At 42.7% G+C, this 15,131-nt stretch overlaps 1 protein-coding gene across 2 annotated transcripts; it reads left to right on the top strand.

The window, feature by feature from the left end:
* Nucleotides 1-902: 902 nt before the first annotated feature.
* Nucleotides 903-13,454, top strand: ZSCAN31 (zinc finger and SCAN domain containing 31). Of its 2 annotated transcripts, none has more exons than XM_088831457.1 (4): nt 903-1,207; nt 7,030-7,505; nt 8,312-8,462; nt 8,988-13,454. In XM_088831457.1, exons 2-4 carry the CDS (start codon nt 7,125-7,127, stop codon nt 9,761-9,763), a joined length of 1,308 nt encoding a protein of 435 aa, XP_088687583.1. In that variant the 5' UTR covers nt 903-1,207; nt 7,030-7,124; the 3' UTR covers nt 9,764-13,454. The 2 variants fall into 2 exon arrangements, with proteins under 2 accessions (XP_088687583.1, XP_088687584.1); XM_088831458.1 differs by having other exon boundaries at nt 903-1,052.
* Nucleotides 13,455-15,131: the final 1,677 nt, after the last annotated feature.

The raw sequence follows: 15,131 nt of genomic DNA on the forward strand, positions 1-15,131 counted from the left end.
TAAAATGATCAGCTATGCTAGAGGATAGACTACATATATCTTCATTCTTTCTAGAAAAATTAAATTACAAAATTAACATTAAAAGACAGTTCAAGAATATAAAGTCAAAAATCTAGTTTAAAATTATTATAGACATGTGTCAGGCAATTAATAAAATTTTTTTCTGACTTTCATGTTTGCGATGTTTTTAAGACTTCAAAATCTGTAATATGTGATTTTCCAATTTCATGCCTATGTTTCACTCAAATTATATATACTAGATCTCCCAGTGTCTATATTTCTCTTTTAAGCTTCATAAAGGTCAAGACCTGTGTTCATTATTATTATGTCCAGTCCTTAGAGGAAAACTTTGACACAAAGAATGCTTTCAAAGAGAATCTGTTAAATGAATTGATTAAAAAAAAAATTCAACTTAACATATACTATCTATCCCTGCAGCATCTACTATGGTCCAGGGACTATCCTAATGGACTTACATTTCATTTTTCTTTCCTTTCACATACAGACCGCCTGTATGTAGTTACTCGTTTATGTGCCTGTGTGTCTCCTTCTAGACTGTGATTCCAGAAAACAGAGTTTCAGAGTTAAAAACAAACAAAAAAATCCAACCACAGATACCATCTCTCCTTTGTGGTTTTAAAGGGATCACAGTCAGGGGAGAGCCTCAGGAAGGAATGGATGGTAACAACCAGAACTGGAGGAACAATGAAGTCCCTTCCGGCCCTAACATTTTGCGTTGCTACGACCACTGACTTCTAGATGCCCGGAACCACTCAGCACAGAAATCTCGGGGGGCGGGAGTTTCCCCTCCTAGGGCTGGACTTCTGGCTCCGAGCTTTGTGATGAGGTAGTCACCAAGTCCATTAACCTCCGGAAGGGCAAGGGCTGCTCGGCGACGGGGCTCGGGACGATGACGTACTTCCGGCCTTTGTAGGTTTTCTGAGTGATGCTACCTGCGCGGCGGACCTGGAGCTCCCGCTATCCCGAAGGCCTCAAGCACTTCGTTCCAACTCGCCCGCCCCAGAAAGATTAAGATCGGTGTCCTGGAGTAGGTGAGGAGGGGACGTCTGCGCTGGCGTGGCCCCCGCCAGCCTCTCGTGGTCACCTGGGCACACGCCTCGGGTAGAAGGAGGTCCCGCCCCTGCCCCCGCTGGGGTCGTGGGAGAAGACCCCCTTGTGGAGGCGGAGCTTTGTGACCAGACCCGAGGTGAGGAGGTGGAAGAGGGGCTTCCGGAAGTTGCTTTCGCTCCTTGTCAAAAGCCCAACTTCCTATATACCCATCACTTTTATTTAACAAGTGTTAACATTAAACAGTATTTATCGCATCTATTTTTTCTTTAAATATTTCAAAATAAATTACAAGCATCGTGACTTGTCACCCTTAAATAGTTTTGTATGTGCATCTCTGAAACTTAAGGACATTTTACATACACAAATCATAACCCCAATATCAACACACCCTACTAAACGTAAGCGCATTCCCTAATATTACCTGACATCTACTGCATATTCGAATTTACCCTCGTTGTCCTACAAGTGTTTTTTGCAATTGGTTTACACCAACTAGGGTCCAATTAAAGACCATTCGTTGTATGTAGTTAAGTCTGTTAATTTAAAACAACCCTATCCTTCCCTTGAGCTTCCCTGATGGCTCAGTGGTAAACAATCTGCCTGCCAATATAGGAGACGTGAGTTCCACTTCTGGGTCGAGAAGGAAATGGCGATCCACTCCAGTATTCTTGCCTGGGAAATAAATCCTATAGACAGAGGAGCCTGGCGGGCTGTGGCCCGTGGGGGTCTCAAAAGTCTCAGTCACGATTTAGCGACTAAATAATAACAATAATCCTTCTCCTCCTTTCTTCCCACCCTATTGCCTGGTTGAAGGATAGTCCAGTCCTTTCCTGGAGTATCTCCATTTACGAATGTGCCAGTTTCCTCATGGTATTTAAGTTATTCCTTTTTTCTTTGCCATTGTGAACAGTTTTCCCTTGGAATTTATCTTACAACGCAGGTGGTTTATTATTTTCATTATCTCTTCGTAATTGCTAATATGCTGAAGCTAATAAAAAAACTCTGGAATTCCCTGGCGGTCCAGCGGTTAGGACCTGGTGCTTGCAGTGCATAGGACAAGTTAGAACCCAGGTGAAGGAACTAAGATCCCTGGGTAGCACACGTGTGGTGTCAGAAAAAAGAAAGAGAAGCGCTCTTTTACTCTTTCTGCCACCTCGTGGTTTTTTTAGTTCAATTAAGGAAGATGACACTTAAGATTCTGTAATTGTATCACTCTCTTATATACTTGCTGCCTGACACATAGGCACTTAGTGAATGTTTTTGAAGTGAATCCGCTTTGTGGATAACATGTAATACATAGAAACTGAATCTTGAATTTAGGATGAATTGTCGTACTCCCTTGTACGCATCTTCAAGATTATGGCTCTCACTGTATTATAATTTTATCCCCATGAGTTATAAACGCCTGTCTATACCCAGCTCTTAGCACAGCTCCTAAATATCTGCCCAAAGATTGAAGCTCTTTTTTCAAACAAAAGTTAAGCTCTTTCACCTTTCAGTTGTGTTTTTTCAAAGTTAATTTGATGAATATATTAACATTATACCTAAGTGGCTGTCTTTTGGATCCAGTGCACCAGCCTCCACCTCCACTCTTTCGATGCTTGCCTTTTCTACTTCCACTCTTGCCTCCACCTTCATTCCCTCAGCTTGCTTACTATCCAGCAGCTGCTGCTGCTGCTAAGTCACTTCAGTCGTGTCCGACTCTGTGTGACCCCATAGACGGAAGCCCACCAGGCTCCCCCGTCCCTGGAATTCTCCAGGCAAGAACACTGGAGTGGGTTGCCATTTCCTTCTCCAATGTGTGAAAGTGAAAAGTGAAAGTGAAGTCGCTCAGTCGTGTCTGACCCCCAGCGACCCCACGGACTGCAGCCCACCAGGCTCCTCCATCCATGGGATTTTCTAGGCAAGAGTGCTGGAGTGGCTTGCCATTGCCTTCTCTGCTATCCAGCAGCAGAGCTTCTTAAAACATAAACCCAGTCTTGTCACTTACCCTCCCATACACATTCAGTGGCTTTCCTGTGCATTTAGAATAAAAAATAAACTTCTATGTCCTGTTGGGGGTTTTGAACAGTTCTCTCCCTACCCCCCACCTCTACTCCCCAGAGCTCAGTCCTTAACTGTTCTTAGGGGTCATTAGCTACCTCACCTGTCATCATCCTATCTTAATAGATCCTACCTTTATTTGATAACTTGATGCTGGTTGGTTTTCCTCACAGTACTTATCACAACTGCTTATTATTTTATCTGCCTCCTTACTTTTGTTGTTGTTGCTGTTAATTTTTTTTAATCTTCCCCAGTACGGTGAAAGTTCCAGCAACACAGGGACTCCTCCCTGGAACAGAGCCATGAAGCAGGACAGCAGAAGGAATCAAATAGGACAACTTTGAGTAGTTAATGTAAATGGCACCAAATTTATTGACTGTGTTTTGAAAATACAAGAGTCTTAAGCCAGTTGCAGAATTCAGTTTCTTTCAGTTGTAGATCTGAAGTCCATGGTAGGACTAACGTCTCTCTTTCCTTGCTGGCTGCCCCTGGGGGACAGGTCTCATCTTCTGGGGGCTGCCTGCATTCCTTTACAGGTGGCTCCCTCCATCAGCAAGTCAGTGGTTGTGTATCTAATGCTTCTCATGCTTCAACTCTGACTTCCTCTTCTGCTAAAAAAAAAATTGCTGTTAAAGGAGTTATATAGTAGGTTAGGCCCACCTAGAGACCTCCTAAGGTCAACTGATTGCTAAACTTAATTACATCTTAATGATACTTTTTATCATGTAAACTAACAATCTTAAGGGAATGATAACATGATGGAGATCATAGGGCAATCTTAGAATTCTGCCTACCACAGTTCCACTATTTATTCTGCAAGTTGAGGGTTGAGGGACAATTGGGTTATTTCTAGTTTGGAACTATTTTGAATAAAACTGCTCTGAGCATTCCTGTATTTTTAGCTTTTAGTGGGCATAAGCACTTGTTTCTTTGGGGTACAAATCCAACAGTGGAATTACTGGATCAGGGGGTACACAGACACTCATCCTGTCAAAAAATGTTGAGACCATCACTCGGTATCTGAAATGAAAAGACAGCTGAAGAGATCCTCTCACTAGGACCTAGGTACAGTCCTCACTAGGTACAGAAGAGATTGCTGCTCTTACATAAGGGTTTTGAGAAGCATGGGGTTCAGTGGGCTGACATCTGTGGAGGCATGGTTTCATGGGACAAACTGTTGTTCATTAGTTGGCACTCAGAGCTGTTTATTGGAACAAGTCATTCCCGACTGATTTTCGAAAGCTATGGGTTGTCACTGATTGATGGACTTACAAAAATGTGTTCTCTGAAATGAATTGTTGATTGAATAGATCAGTTCTGGGCTATTTGATACCACAGCTGCAGAACATTTTTATTCTGAAGCTTTAAGAGATAGTTCTGAAGAATTTTTCAAAGTGGTTGTACCCATTAAACTATCATATCAATGTATGAGAGTTCCATTTGCTCCAATTCCTTGTTGATTTACCCTTAAATTATAAGATGTGTGTTTACTTTTAGAATTTTTAAAATGAAGTCTATTGTTCAGTATTTCTATTCTCCTGACACCAAAGGCATTAATTAATACACTCCTTTTACTGAACTGACCATCTACCACATCTTGTTATTATAAAGAATTTTAGTTTTATATTCCTCCCCTTTTGTGCAGTAAAACATTCTCATGTAAAAAAATGTAATAAGGGCTATCCATTGAAAAATTCCACATCATACCTGCTCCCAACCACTTATTTCCCATTCCCAGGGACAAGTAATGTTGTTCAGGTATCCAAATATATATATGTATATTTTTTTTCTTCCCCTTTCCCTTTTGTTAATATTTTTCATGGTGGCTCTCTACCCTGCTCTTTTCACTAAATGGATCATGCCCATCCTTTCATATCTGTACATAAAGGGCTTCCTCATTTTAAAAAACTGCATAGCAGTAGTTATGGATTACTGTATGGATTACTATAATGTATTTACCTAGTCCCATCTTGGTGGCCATTTGGGTTGTTTCCAACCTTTGTCTCACAAACAGTGCTGCAGTAAGTAATCTTTTATGTACATCATTTTACATGTGAGTTAATACAAGAGATTTCCCCCATAATCATTTAAATTTATCACCATATTTTGTCAGTTCTTGAGCTTATGTTATTTCCTCTATTTCATACCTTCTTTCTGAGTTCACCTTTCTTTGCTGAACTCTGTATCCTTTACTTACTCTCGTAGGAAGTGTTTGTGGGTTGTAAATAACTTCATTTTGCTCTATTTATTTATATTTAGCTGGAGGTAAGTTCTCTGTTAACAGTCATTTCTCCACTCTGATTGCCTTCTAGACCCTGTTAGTGAGCACTTTGCTGTGTTTCTCTTTTCCTCTGGTAGCTATTAAGATCGTCTCCTTATCCTCAATAGACTTCAGTTTCACTCTGTTATGTCTAGATGTACACTCTTGATCTGAGAAGTTAGGCCTTCATTTCTGGAAAATTCTTAATTTTTTCTCATCAACTATTATTTCTCAGTCATTCACTACATTCTTCTGAAGCTCCTGTATATTAATGTTGTAGTGTCTTAATATTTTATATTACAATATGTATATATATTTATATATTATATGTATGAAAGAGCCGTCAACAAGATATATATATGAAATATTCTCTCTTCTTAACTGCTCTTTCATATTTTTTAATCTCCTGTTGCATTCAGAGTAAAGTCTCAGTATTCTCATAATCACTGTTACTCTTCAGCTGTGTACATTTTGTTGTTTATCCTCTAATGCATGTTAAATGGGTTAGGGTTAGAGTCTGTTGTTTGCTTGACTTGTGATGTTGAATCTCCTGCCAGCGCCCTGTCTCTGCCTAATTTCTGTTAGTTATTTCAGGCCCAATTCAAATGTACTTGCTTCTAAGCCACATTGTTTCACTGCTTCACACTTTGTCAGAATTATGTTTTTTCTACTCTTTGCTCTATAGACATTTGGTTAAAGCCTCTTGTTTCTTTTCTTTTTTAAAATGTAATTAATTTGACCGCCTTGGGTCTTAGTTGCGGCACTTGGGATCTTCTCTTTTGCTGCACTGTGCAGACTTCTAATTGTGGCATGTGGGCTCAGTTGCTCTGCAGCATGCAGGATCTTAGTTCCCCGATCAGGGGTTGAACCCACATCCCCTGCACTGCAAGGCAGATTCTTAACCCTTGGACCACCAGGGAAGTCCCTTTATTTTTTTGGAATAAGTGCTTTATTTCAAATGACTCAAGAATCAGAAAAAATATAGAGGGTATTATGTGAAGAGTAAAATGTCCTTCCTCTCTCATTCTAAGTTACCTCGTTCCCTTCCCAGAGGCCATCCCTCTACAATAGTTTTTCACAGCCATAATAATGTGGTGTAACAAACAGTTGCAAGTCTTTGGCAGGATAACAACAATAAACATTTATTTAGTACATGAGTCTGTGGGGTTTGGTGATCTAGGCAGTGCTTACTTGTACATCTGCAGGCAGCTGTGAGCTCTGCAGATCTCAGCTGGAGTCTCACATGTTGGGGCGGGGCAGGAGGGGGAGAGGATATCTGGCTGTTAGCTGACCTAGGATGGTCTCATCTTCTCCATCTGAAAGCCAATATATCCTCTTAGCAGTTACAGAAGGCACGAGCATGCAAGAGCAATCACATTAGCTTCCATCACACTTGTTAGTATTACACTGGCCAAGTCAGGTCATGTATTGAACCCAGAATCATAGCAGGAGCACACAACAAAGTCCGTGTCTACAGGGAAGGGTGAAGAAATGGGGTCAGTAATGTATTCTGCCATATGCCTTTTTTAAAATTTCAGTTTCTAAACATACATATGTATACCTTTTATTAACATGAATGATAGTATGATATTATTGTTCTTATACTGTTTATTTCCCCATTATTTATTTCATTAAGACATAATTTTTCTCATCAGGTGCATCCTTCTGAAGAAGATTAGATCAGAGGATCCTAAATCAGTTTTACACGTCCACCCCAGGCTGGATTGAGCCCTTCTAAGTTCATCCCAGAATGGCTTCAGCAGGGAAACAGGATGGACTTAAGATTGTGAAGGTGGAGAAAGACCCTATCTGGGACCAAGAAACCTACCTTCGAGAGAACAACTTTTCTGGCCAGGAGGCCTCCCGCCAACTTTTTAGACACTTTTGTTATCAAGAGACTCCTGGTCCCCGAGAAGCACTGAGCCGGCTTCGGGAACTCTGTCATCAGTGGCTGAGGCCAGACACACATACCAAGGAGCAAATCCTGGAGCTCCTGGTGCTAGAGCAGTTCCTGACCATCCTTCCTAAGGAGCTCCAGGCCTGGGTACGTGAGCACCATCCTGAGAGTGGGGAGGAGGCAGTGGCTGCAGTTGAAGACCTGGAGCGAGAGCTCAGTGAACCAGAGAACCAGGTGAGAGGAGGAAGATGGCCTTCTGGACATAGAATATGAAATGAAGGGTGAAGTTTGGTGACCCAGGTTGGTTGGTTGTAGCCACATGTATTAGTTCTCTGTTGCTGGGTAACAAGTAATCCCCTAAGCTTTAATGGCTTAAAAAAAAAAAATTACCTCCCAGTTTCTGAATCAGGTTTCAGGAGCCACTTAGAAGAATCTCTCATGAGGTTGCAGTGAAGATGTCAACCAAGATTATAGTCCCCTGAAGACCTATTGCAGCTGGTGGATCCACTTTCAAGATGGCTCACTCCCATGGTTGTTGGTAGGGGGCCTTGGTTCTTCACTGGTTGTTGGCAGGGGTCTTTACTGGGTTTCTCCTTAGGGCTCATTGAGTGTCCTCACAGCATGACAGTTGGCTTCCCTGAGAGAGAGACAGAAATAGAGGAAGAGAGGATAAGGATGAATCCTCATGTTTTTATGACTTAGTCTCAGAAGTTATATACAATGACTTCTGCCATACATTCTATTCAGTAGAAAGGAGCTATTTTAAGTACAGCTCTCACTCAAGGGGAGAGAAATCAGGCTCCACCTTTTAGTGGAAATAACATTGAAGAGCTTACGAACATATTTTAAACCATCACACTACATTGGGCCACTCTTGTTCTCCCCCTTCTGCTTTTGGGTGTGGAATTATACTCTGGGCTTTCCACTGTGCAATTGCATAAAATGGCTCATACAGTTCCATATGATCTCTCTCATTGAGTGTGAGTCCAGGTTCCAGTAGTCCTCCTCTTATGAACCCAAATATACCTACCTGCCTTCAGGCCCCAGATTGTGAACATGGACTTGCTGAAATGCTTTCAGGGGATGCAGTACATTTGAAGGCCAAGCAGGAGTCAACAGCTTTCCAACTTCAGTCCATGGTGACACAGCTCAAATGTGAATCTTTTGGGCTCCACAAATTTGGAGAGCAAGGTAAGGACGTTTTCAGGTCCATTCAGAGGATCTCTGGTGGTTCAATATAGGGTAATAGTTGAGACTGTGGACTCGGGCCAAATTGTTTCAGTTGGAATTTAAGCACTGATACTTAGAAGCTATGTGACATTGAACAGGTCAAGTAACCTTCCTGTGCCTTCAGTTTATGCATCTGTAAAATGGAAATAATCAGAGTACAGAGTCAGAGAGTCATTTGAAGATTTAATAAGTTAATATATATAAAACATTTAAAGCAGCCCCTGCTTTGTAGTAAGCCCTTCACGGTGCCTGCTTGCGTACATCTTCTCTGGGAGCCTCACCTTGTCTAGGTGACCTCCTCCAGCCATTTCGGCAGGTGCTGGTTACCCCTTACTTTGTCTCCATATCTCGATTTAGGTTGTTACATTACACTGCCAGTTTTGGATCCTAATTGTGTATATTTGACATCAATCTTCCTCTTTCCCATCCTATGGTTATACTGTGTCATAAAGGAAAAAAATGACATTGATCTGTTTATTATTCTAGATGGTGAAACTGTCCTTGAAAACCAGGACTTGACATCAAAACAGGAAGTCTTAAAAGAAATGGGACATTTTGAGACTAGCAGACTCCAAAGAGATGTTCCTTTAGATTCTAAATATAAAGAAATGTGTAAACGTGAGAGCAGGGCAGAAAAACAGAGCAGACAGCCCACTGGAGAGAGACGTCACAAGTGCAACGAGTGTGGGAAAAGCTTTACTCAGAGTTCAGTTCTCATTCAGCACCAGAGAATCCACACTGGGGAGAAGCCATATGAATGTGAAGAATGTGGAAAGACCTTCAGCCAGAGGTCAGGCCTGATTGAACATCAGCGAAGCCACACTGGAGAGAAACCCTATCATTGTAAGGACTGCGGGAAAGCCTTCAGTGCCAGCAATGGCCTCATTAGACACAGAAGGATCCACACAGGGGAAAAACCGTATGAATGTAAAGAGTGTGGGAAAACCTTCCGCCTGAGCTCGTATCTTGTTCAGCATCAGAGAATACACACTGGGGAGAAGCACTATCGCTGTAATGAGTGTGGGAAAGCCTTCAGTCAGAATGCAGGGCTTTTCCAGCATCTCCGAATCCACACTGGTGAGAAACCCTATCAGTGCGGTCAGTGCAGTAAAAGCTTTAGTAGGCGAACACTCCTTATAAAACATCAGAGAAGCCACACTGGAGAGAGACCGTATGAGTGTGATGAGTGTGGGAAAGCTTTCAGTCATCACTGCAACCTCATTAGGCATTTTAGAATCCATACTGTTGTCAAACTGGACTAAACTAACCCTGTGGACCACCAGGGCCCTTCAGTGAGGTGATCCTTGGGAAAGTAAGATATTCAAATGGCTTATTTTACTCTTAAGAAATTTATTTTGCTTTGGAATGCATGATTTTTTTGCAGACCATGTGCTGCTGTCATCTGAGTGGATGACTGTGGGTGTGGGCATGTGGGCACTTGCTGGGCAGCTTCCTTCTTCCCTATCCCTTGGTTCATTTCTAACAATTTCCCTTAAAGCAACCAAATCTTACCTGGAAATAAATTGGTATGTAGGGGCCATTATTGAGTAATACTTAATATTGAACAACTCTAAATGACTAGCATTTGTGTATATACTCAAAGGATATTCAGAGGTGAGTTTTTTTTTTTTTGTAAAAGTGACATTTTAAACGCAATAAGGTTTGGGGGAATAAGAATTGTTCCTATTCCTTAGAAAATCATTATCATTGTCAACAATATCCCCGGGAATGTAATGGATGTTCTCTTTAATACTTTCATTGGAATGGTTGGCAAACTCATTTACTAAGCAGCATTACCCCTGGTGTGAAGCCTATAGATTTGATGGTTTAGAAATCCATGTCCAATTTTGATATTGAACTCCAAATTCTCAGTGCAGGTCATTACTATATGTAAGGTTCCCATTTTTGTTTTAAATAACGAATCAGATGATACTTTAAGACCTTTGTGGAACTTCCCTGGTGGTCCAGTGATTAAGACTCCACACTCCTAATGCAGGGGGCACAGACTCGATTCCTGGTCAGGGAACTGAGATCCCACGTGCCATGTGATGAGGCCAATAATAATAAACCCTTTGCAATGTTTCTGTTTTATTCATAGCCTTTTCTGTCACAGGCTTTAGAAGTTTAGCCATGTGGAAGGCCACTGTAAGCAGCGTCATTGAGATTATAAAGAAACGGAGCATCTGACCTCAGGCAGCTTACGCTTAACTGGGGAGACCAGCAGGTCCAGGCCATTTACTGTCAGGGTTAAACACACAAGTCAGGTACCACACTGTCCAGGTTCAGTACCTGCCTCTCCATCTGTGAGCTCTGTGACCTTGGGCAGTTTAATTAAATGTCCCTATGCTACAGTCTCCCTATCTATAAATTTAATAGGGGGTAAGAGTGCCCTTCTCATAGGATACATGAGATTAAGACAGACTTGTAAAGCACTGAAAATATAACTCAATAAATGTACACTGAGATTTACCTAAGAAATAATACCATCTAATGAATGTTCAGTTCAGTCGCTCAGTCATGTCCGACTCTTTTTGTGACCCCATAAATCACAGCACGCCAGGCCTCCCTGTCCATCACCAACTCCTGGAGTTCACTCAAACTCACGTCCATCGAGTCGGTGATGCCATCCAGCCATCTCATTGTCTGTTGTCCCCTTCTCCTCCTGCCCCCAATCCTTCCCAGCATCAGAGTCTTTTCCAGTGAGTCAACTCGTCGCATGAGGTGGCCAAAGTTTTGCAGTTTCAGCTTTAGCATCAGTCCTTCCAATGAACACCCAGGACTGATCTCCTTTAGAATGGACTGGTTGGATCTCCTTGCAGTCCAAGGGACTCTCAAGAGTCTTCTCCAGCACCACAATTCAAAAGCATCAATTCTTTGGTGATCAGCTGGTAGAATTTTAAGTATCCTCTTTGAACTAAATGGAATATTAAATGCCTCTGCTGACAATCTCATCATACTTTTTTCCACTGTCAAAATGTTAATCAGAATTTCAAAAGAAAGGAACTGTATAAGTTCAACTTAAAAATATACCATGCTAAGTATGTCTTCAAAGTTTATTTTAAAAAAGTTAAGCCTATATATGTGTGTGTGTATATGTAAATATATATAGGTGTGTGTGTGTATATATATGTAAATACATATGTGTATGTATATATATATATATATATATTTGGTTTTCCTTATAGCTTGGGGACCATAACAACAACAACAACTAAAATTCCTTGACTGTTTCATTTGGAAACAGAACATTAGCTAAATGCAGACTATTTAAAATAGTGCTTTTTTTTGGCCTTACTTCGGGGCATGCAGGATCTTAATTCCCTGACCAGGGATGGAACTTCATGCTGCCTGCAGTAGAAGCACGGAGGCTTAAGCACTGGACCACCAGGGAAGTCCCCAGAACAGTGCTTATTGAATTTTAGAGTATCTACAAATCATCTGGAATCTTGTTAAAATAGATTCTAATTCAAAAGGTAATGGTGGAGCCCTGGAATCTGCATTTTCAACAAACTCCCAGTGATGCTGATGCTGCTGGTTCATGGAGCACATTTGAATATCAGGACCCCAGACAGTCCTGATGGTTCTTCTACAGCTAGAGGTGTCAGGCAAATCCATTTCCTTCTCATCCTCCCACTGCAACCCCTAATCTGCATGTTGCCCCTACACCTATGCTCCCCACTGCCAGCCCCACCCTCAGAGGAGTGAGATGCCCGTGAAGTGCAATGGGCAGGTGGCTGAGGTGGTTGGGAAACCAGGCAGCGTTCTCTGCTCTGCACAGGCAGATTCATCACTTAGGAAGTCTAAGTCATCCCTGTAAACGATTGCTTTAGGAAAAAGCCGCTGCTCCAGAGCTTCCACTATGCCTTCTCTCTCCCCTTCACATGAACTCCCAGGGTGAGGGGAAAGGAACTGTCCATGTTTACAAGTACAGTGCAGACCTGCAGTCCTCACTGCACCCGCCCCCTGCAGCATCTCGGGACACAAGGACAAGGACTCAGCTGCATGTCCTTAGCTAGGGTGCTACTAGAGACCACGCTCACCTTCAACACAGACCTTCAGTTTGGTCCCTCTGAGATTCCAGCCCCAGGGCTCAGACAGCCCTTTCCTGTCTCACCTTTCCAGAAAGGCAAAGATAAGGTGACAAAGGAGAAAGCACACATAAGAGAGAGGCTCAAGGCAGAAAGGAGAAAAGCACAGGGGAGGAGAGGAGAGATGGGAGGAAATGGCCTGATAGGGCAGGCCTGCGACCTAAGGAAACCAAAGGGAGAATCGGGGAATGTTGCATTTTTGTTTTGTTTTGTTTTTCAGTTTCTCTTTCATCAGTCTAGTCCAAAGTAGCTGATAACACACACACAGCCTCACGACAGTGACATGAAGGATTTTCAGTGCCTGTGAGCAGAGGAGCATCTAGAAAAGACGGGAAGTTCAGGCAGTGAGCAGAGCACTCAGCCAGTCAGCAGCACTTACTGAGCACCACTTTAGGCCAGTGGGCACTGTTGCAGGGACTTGGGACACATCAGGGAACCCTGCTTGAGAAAAACAATAAACAGTAAGTATAATAAATGAGGTTTCCCAGGTGGCACAGTGGTAAAGGATCTGTCTGCCAGTGCAGGAGACACGAGACACGAGTTCAATCCCTGGGTCCAGAAGTTCCCCTGGAGAAGGAGATGGCAACCCACTCCAGTATTCTTGCCTGGAAAATTCCATGGACAGAGGAGCCTGGTGGGCAACAGTCTATGAGGTCACGAAGAGTTGGACACGACTAACGACTAAGCACAGCACATAATAAATGATAGTGTAATAAAGTGTTTTGGAAACAGAAGATAATGGAGCAGGATAAAGGAGTGGGGTTTCATTAACTCAGGTGGTCAGGGAAGGCTTCACTGAGAAGGAGGTATTTGACCTAAGATTTGGAGCAGGTGAGGGAGTTGGTGCTGCGTGGGAGGGTGACTCAGGAAGGGGATGGGCTGGTGCAGAGGCCTTATGGTGTAGACTAAAAAGCTTTCCCCTGGGGTTTCACAGGTGCTCCTCACCGTCCCCCTAGAAGAGGAAGACATGCTATTTACCATTCACATTCACTGTTGAGTAAACTGAGCTTGGTGACATGAAGTGATTGTCACCTCCCAGGCAGGCGAAATTGTGCAAAGTATTCGAGACTGACTGACTGTCTAGTGCTCTCTCCTACTAAGCATCCAGAAACTTTGTCCTCCCCCAACCCCCCACAGCTGGGAAAGATTGAGGGCAGGAGGAGAAGGGGGCGACAGAGGATGAGATGGTTGAATGGCATCACTAACTCAATGGACATAAGTTTAAGCAAACTCAGGGAGATAGTGAAAGACAGGGAAGCCTGGCGGGCTGCAGTTCATGGGATCGAAAAGAATCAGCCACAGCGTAGTAACTGAACAACAACAACCCACCCCAGCCCCCAGAAAGTTGTTCTCCCTTATCCAGAAAACACAGGTGAAACCACTTAAGCAGGTGTCAAGTATTTTGTGTGACTAGCTCTGTCTTGAAAGCAATGGGAGAGGGGGTGGTGCAGATACCCTGGTGGTGAACAAGAGGAAGAAATGGATGGATTCCTGGAGGTCAGGTGATGTTAATGATGCTGGAGCTAGGACGGGAGACATGGGGAGTGAGTGCAGCCAGGTGCAGGATCTCTGCAGGCAGCCAGAGCTGGATGGGAAGAGGAGCAGGGAAAGCTGAAGGGTGAGAGGAGAGACACGTTTGCTTCTTGGTGGCAGGGCACTGCTGTGCTGTGGTTTGTTCCTGTCCACTGTTGTGGCTGTAGGTGAGTTACTTCACTTCTCTCTGCTCAAGTGGAAAGACATGAAGGGCATGTCTTTAAATGTTTGCTTAAATCAGGACCCCCATGATATCCGCCAAATGTGTTTGGCTGATAAGTCTTGTCTCTTTCAATTAGATTTCCCCTTCATTTCTTTTTTCCTATTGCATTGTATTTGCTGGGGCTTCCCAGGTGGCACAACGGTAAGCACATCTTGCTTATCCATTCATCTATTGATGGACATTCAGGTTTTCCATGTCTTGGCTATTGTAAATAGCACCACAGTGAACGCTGGGGTGCATGTATCCTTTCAAACCATATTTTTCTCCGGATATATGTCCAGGAGTGGGATTGCAGGATCACATGGTAGCTCTAGTTTTAGTTTCTTAAGGAATCTCCATACTGTTCTTCATAGTGGCTATTCCAGTTTACATTTCCAACAACAGTGCGGAAAGGTTCCCTTTTCTCCACATCCTCTCCAGCATTTGTTGTTTGTAGATTTTTTGATGATGGCCATTCTGACTGGTGTGAAGTGATACCTCATTGTATCACCTGTGTTTCTCTAATAATTAGCGATGATGAACACTTCATGTGCCTTTTGGCCATCTGTATGTCTTCTTTGAAGAAATGTCTGTTTAGATCTGTCCATTTTTTGACTGGTTGGTTGGGGTTTGTTATTGTTGTTATTGTGTTGTATGAGCTGTTTGTGTATTTTGGAAATCATCCCTTATAGGTCACATCATTTGCAACTATTCTCTTGAAGTCTATAGATTGTGTTTTTGTTTTGTTTAAATCATGATTGCTTGCTTCATCAAAATCCCCAGGGGTGAGCATCAGCTACCAAACAG

The sequence above is a fragment of the Moschus berezovskii genome, chromosome 23 (assembly GCF_049115385.1).
Source record: "Moschus berezovskii isolate FMDL1 chromosome 23, NW_MosBer_1.0, whole genome shotgun sequence".
NCBI classification, from domain to species: domain Eukaryota; kingdom Metazoa; phylum Chordata; class Mammalia; order Artiodactyla; family Moschidae; genus Moschus; species Moschus berezovskii.

What these genes read in the sequence shown, in the direction of transcription:
- ZSCAN31 (XM_088831457.1), top strand. Translation starts at nt 7,125, where the DNA reads ATGGCTTCAGCAGGGAAACAGGATGGACTTAAGATTGTGAAGGTGGAG. An exon ending in TCAGTGAACCAGAGAACCAG is followed by an intron (nt 7,506 to 8,311) that starts GTGAGAGGAGGA and finishes ACCTGCCTTCAG; the next exon opens with GCCCCAGATTGTGAACATGG. An exon ending in CCACAAATTTGGAGAGCAAG is followed by an intron (nt 8,463 to 8,987) that starts GTAAGGACGTTT and finishes TTATTATTCTAG; the next exon opens with ATGGTGAAACTGTCCTTGAA.